General features: G+C 39.7%; 1 protein-coding gene across 1 annotated transcript; it reads left to right on the forward strand.

The window, feature by feature from the left end:
• The first annotated feature begins 3,424 nt into the window (after positions 1-3,424).
• Positions 3,425-4,899, forward strand: LOC133521934 (uncharacterized). The gene is made up of 3 exons (XM_061857068.1): positions 3,425-3,556; positions 3,990-4,156; positions 4,646-4,899. Exons 1-3 carry the CDS (start codon positions 3,425-3,427, stop codon positions 4,860-4,862), a joined length of 516 nt encoding a protein of 171 aa, XP_061713052.1. The 3' UTR covers positions 4,863-4,899.
• Positions 4,900-5,684: the final 785 nt, after the last annotated feature.

Raw genomic sequence — 5,684 nt, forward strand, 5'->3', positions numbered from 1 at the left:
TTTACGTGGAAAAAAACACGGGAGGTGACAGTCTACCGGTTATAAGTCTGAGTAAATATAATATATAAATATTTATAAATACATAGAAAACACCCATGACTCAGGAACAAATATCCATGCTCATCACACAAATACATACAAATACAAATACAAATACAAATTTCTTTATTTTGCTTAAAAATGTGGTACAAAAGATGGTATAAGAATATATCGTGGTCACACACATTCCTCCAGAAACTGGCATGCAAAATTATTACAGTAAGTACCTAAATATAAAGAATCATGCATTGGTACGCATTTAGAGTACTTAAATCTAAAGTATTACTAAAATATCACAATTACAGATACATTACCTACCATTACATGCCCTTACCAGGATTTCAACCCGGGACCATCAGCTTCGTAGGCAGGGTCACTACCCACTAGGCCAAACCGGTCGTAATATATTATTCACTACGTAAACTAATGTTTAAACTGTCAAACTCCAGTAACTCTGCTAAATACCCAAGTTCTTGTAATAATAATTTCGTGTTGAAATAATTATGACAGCTAAACTGTATGCATAATTGCAGGATATACTAGTTTGCCCGGATACAAAGAAAGACAAATTCTGATAATTATGTGTTACTCCATGATAAGAACAAGAGTTTGTTCGACACTTTCACGACAATTCCAATTTGCGAATAAATAAGAAAGATAGAACCAAGAATTTAACTTAAAAAAAATAGCAATTTTCTGTGCAAAGGGCCTAACCAACCATGATGGTTTACTATTATATTTCTATCATTGTATTATTATTACTGGTGGTGGTTATTAGACTTTTACTGAGTCAAACTCAAGCGTTATTCTCGCAATATGCTTGCACAGCATTTTCTTCCGATATTGACCCTGAACCACTAATTTGTATTCCAATTTTAAAGTGCCTATGTACATTTTATACACCTGTTATCTGTGTAAACTGATTAAACAAAGACAGTAAAATTCTTCAGTACCCCTAGTGTAAATAAATTCGATTTCGAAACCTGACGTACGCGTTTGCGTTTAGTCTCATTTTGTATTGGATTTAGAAAGAGCGCGCCAAGCGGGACGTTTTGGAAACTCAAAATCCTATACAAAATGAGACTTAACGCAAACGCGTTCGTCACGTTATGATGTCGATCAAATTTACACTAGGGGTACAGATAACAAACAGTACTGGATCTGTATGGGTTTTAAAGTGTTGCACTAATTGCCAAGTTCTTCTTACCTAACTAAATCAAAAATGTCGTGTAGAAGTGTGGTTTAGATTCCAAGCAACAAGAAGCGACGGTACATCAGTGAAATTGCGTATTCAAGATTTACCCGAAACCCGGTTCGAGGATGCTGTAGAGTTGTTTATACAATACTTTATCTTAGAAGAAACGTTTCATAAGGCTGTAGGTAGGTATTTCATGATTATTTCTGTTGTCTGTTCATCTGACCACTTTCTTCATTAGGTCCTAAAGGTGTCGAGGATCTGTGAAAGCAACTATCAGAATCTTCTAACTCAGATAGGGAAACTAGGCCGTAAATAATAAATGTAAATTATGAGATCTTATTTTTTTTTTCATTAAATATTCGTTTAATTAGAACAAATTAAATCACACATAATCAATAGAAATCATTACAAAAAAAAAACTTAAATAAAACACTACTATTACAAGAAAAAAAAAATAAGCACCACTATACAAACACAAACTTTAAATTATTTAACTAACCTAAAGCCCGTCCTGTGACATGCCTTGTCCAAAAGTCCCCATCATACTCGCAGCGTTGCCACGCTGTATGGCGATGGAGACCTGTTGGACAAGCCAAGACCCAGAACAGGGATCGTTTCCCCTCTCCCTCAGCCGCCGACCAACCGCCGCACAATTTCATTTAAAGAGTGGTGTCTAGGGAAACGACCGGTGCCGGTGCACCTTTGGCAATTCAGCCCGTGATGGCCACTCTCCTCAATCATCATGCCTCAAATACACCGGTGTGCGTTGCACACTTTGCATCCCACCCTTAGGGCCACTGCAATTCTCAGGGAGTCGTTGTCCAGCAGTGTGCCCAGGTGCGGAGATAGCAAAGCATGCAACCACGCTCCCGACTCAGTCATGGAAACTGCCTGAGGCGCGCCAAGTCGGCCCCCGAAGCCCCACTCTATAAATTTGCGCACGCAAGTTTGCAAAAGATGTCATCCCATGCCCTCTGCGTCACCAAGCTATCGGGACGTTCACTGGTAGGGCATAATGTGGCCCATTTTGCCAAAGCCTCGGAAACGTATGGTACGCACACGTCGCTACCCTGGATTCCCAGAATACGAGCAACGAGACCCGCTGAGCCATGCGCCGACGCCAAAAAGGCCACCAAACCGACGTCCTGCACCCGCCGAATACCAAGACCGCCGTAACGAACCGGTAAGGAAGCCTGACGCCACTGAGTATCATTCAGATTCACATTTAGCAGCGATTCCAAAGCAACCTTGAGCGAGTCGTCCAGAGAATCTTCCTGTTCAAAAAACCAAGTTGAAGACGTGCGCAAAGTGTACACCATGCGGGGCAACGCGAAACAATTCCGCAACAAAATGAGGCAGACGTGTGCAGCCAGATGCGCCAAATGCTCGCGTACTCCCGAGAGTGCCTGCCTTTTAAGTTGTAGTACAGAGCTGACACCCTCGGAAAACACGGGAGCACCTAGCAAATGGAAAGAGGATTTATCAATCTGCCTCATTCCGGGCAGAACTGCTTCAAGCTCCGTAAAAGCTTCACAGGATATGCCCCCGCAGGTAAAATACTCGCACTTGGATGGATTAATCTCCAGGCCGATCTCTTTAAAAGCTGGTATTAAGGTCTTTAAACTCTCAACGACCACATCTGGGCTACCTCCAATGATGCCGTCATCCAAATACCACACATTTAATGGAGCGTTCACCCCGGAGCGTCCACTTCTTATTAATTTTAAGGTTCAAGCTTAATTGTTTTTAGTCACTTGCGCGACATGTTTCGGAGAGCCTTGGTCTCCTTTCTCAAGCACTAACAAAGCGAGCATCGTTAACGACAGCCGTGCTTCGCGTACTGCTACGCGCCGCGTGGCACGCTGCGTTGAGGGAACCGGTTGGGGGAGGTCTTGCGCTGTCGTTGTTGGCGGGCATAGGTGATGGTGTGTTACTGTTAGTGGTTGACAAATGAGACCTAGGCTCTCCGAAACATGTCGCGCGAGTGACTAAAACACGTGAATTTAAACCATAAAATTTAGTTAGGTCAGTATGCCCCACGACAGTTTAAATTTGATCATTAATTGTGATTTATGTATATACATATTAATCTAGTAAGCCGATTGTCAAAAATACTTATTTTTTTGTTTAGGTGTCGCTCGGAATCCCCGAGCGGTAGCAGAATGTCGAGTGTTAGTGACTAAAGTGATGAAGGATCCTGGTGCTTTCTTTCATCAAATATGTTGTGAAAATAGAGACGATGACGAAGTTGGCCAAATATTTGGTGCCTCCTCTGTAGAGTTAATTACAACAGGACCAGAACCATTTGAAGAAATAAAGGTAAAGATAAAAATCCAATTGTTCAGCCTGTAAATATTCAACTACTCGCTCGACACCGACTTCATCTAATTATACAAGAAGTTCATTTCGCGAAAAATGAAAATCGAATTTCTTTACTGCCCCTCCATCGCTCGAATATGCAAGAACGAATTGGGTCGATAGAGAAACACATATGAAGAAATTTAGATTTTTTGAACTATATCTCGACGCTAGCACCTTAAACAGCACAGTGGGTTGCTGGGAACTTCACACACACTTTTTCGCGATGTTTTCCTTCACCGAAAAGCAATTAGTAAGTATATAATATTTCGTAGGTTCTTGAGTTCTGTTTTTTTTTGTTCGAGCTGGGATTCCAACTCATAACCTTAACCTCCAGTTTGGTAGCCGTATGCTTTACCCCTGGTATTCGTTATTATATATTTTTATATTTCAGTTCAAATCGGACGAGATGCAGAATTTATTTAAATTGCTGGCGGTAACGTCAAATACGCATAATCGAATGGAGGAGCTACACATTTCCAATTTTTATGATGACAGAGGCATAGTTGTCCACCCCGAATTCAGACAATTGGGAATTGCGAGGGAATTTCTGAAGACCAGGTAAGTTTCAAAACCCTTTCATTTATATCTTAAAAGAGCGGGGGCAACCTGATCCAAAAAATGGCACATGAACTGTTAATTACTTCACCTACTGCCCTTTGACTTTCTAGTCTAGGCATTAATGGAATGATTCTTCACGATGTTTTCCTTCACCGTAAGGCAGTCGATAATATTACATAATGTTTAATACCTATTAAACTAAAAAACTTATTGGTACAAGCATGGTTTGGAACCCTAACCAAGACTTAATATTTGAAAGATGCACTTCTTATTGCTAGGCTACCAGCACTGTAAAAACTTATACTAATATTGAGATACTATTAATCAGTGTTTGGGAATTGAAAGACAGTGCCAATTATGTATCAATACCATTACACAAAACATTCGTTTTCTAGTTAATATTATTTTGCACTTTAGCATCGATCAGGTGTTAATAAATGGTTATAATTTTATTAAGTAATTGTAATATCGTATATTAATCCCTCATAGATGTCTGGCTTGCGTGACAAACAATGTTCCTGCTACCGGTGCTCTCATGACCTGCATCGCTACTCAGAAGGCTGCTGAGAAAGACAACTGGGAGACTGTCTTGGAGGTGGACTTACAGGAACTTGGCCGCAAGCACGACGTGACCTTCGAGGATGGCGGTGTCAGCATACTTATGATCTGGAAGAACCCGCAATATAAACTCCCACAAAATATGTAATGTTAATCAGTTGTTAAATTATAAAATTGCTCCTCTCTTTTTCTACTTTTCAGCTGCTGGGTCATTTTCACCAGTACCATTTTTTTTTTCATAAAGAAGACACTTCCACACCGGGTTCAACATGAATTCACTGAATCATTTGTTTTTAGGGCACACTTAAAAATACTTAAAGGCTCAAGTTACTACTCCCGTGCCCTGTCTAGAATCTATTTTTGAGTATAATGAAAATTCCTACTAAAACTGTACATTAGTATCACTTATTGAATGTTATATACTTAAACTAGATGATATTTACTATCACTGAGCATGTAAAACATGAACTTCTCTGTGGTAAATAACTCGTGATCTATGTTTAAATTTTGTCCGAGAGTAATTTTTTGTCAAAAAATTTCAAAGCCAATCACCATCACACGTGAAGCCTTGACTCGTACTGCACTTCCTTTTTCTTGGTCTGTCATATGTCTTCTAACAGATAATATAGGTAGGACTTTGACAAGTCACTGGAGTTTCTAGAAATTTACGACAGAATACTTCTTGTAGCACTTATTACTTAACTTCACAAACTCTACAGCTTGGCTTTACAAGAGATCTGATAACTTTTTGACAGTGCGAGCCTTATGGTTTGGTCTTGGCAAAATTTTACATGATAATATTTTTAAAGGGATTACACTTCTTTTTGTAAGTCGCTTATGACAATCTTCCAGCCCCTAATTTAAAGGGTTGGGGGTGATTTACTATTGGAAATCCTGAAATACGTATCTGGGGGCATCTTTTATACAATCTGCTTTTTTTACTGATTTCCCATACAAACTTCAACTCCTT

This window comes from Cydia pomonella, chromosome 10 (assembly GCF_033807575.1).
Source record: "Cydia pomonella isolate Wapato2018A chromosome 10, ilCydPomo1, whole genome shotgun sequence".
Lineage (NCBI taxonomy): Eukaryota > Metazoa > Arthropoda > Insecta > Lepidoptera > Tortricidae > Cydia > Cydia pomonella.

Excerpts from the sequence above, each read along its gene's own strand:
- LOC133521934 (XM_061857068.1), top strand. The coding sequence starts at position 3,425 with ATGAAGGATCCTGGTGCTTTCTTTCATCAAATATGTTGTGAAAATAGA. Across the intron at positions 3,557-3,989 it reads AACCATTTGAAGAAATAAAG|TTCAAATCGGACGAGATGCA; the intron begins GTAAAGATAAAA and ends TTTATATTTCAG. Across the intron at positions 4,157-4,645 it reads AGGGAATTTCTGAAGACCAG|ATGTCTGGCTTGCGTGACAA; the intron begins GTAAGTTTCAAA and ends AATCCCTCATAG.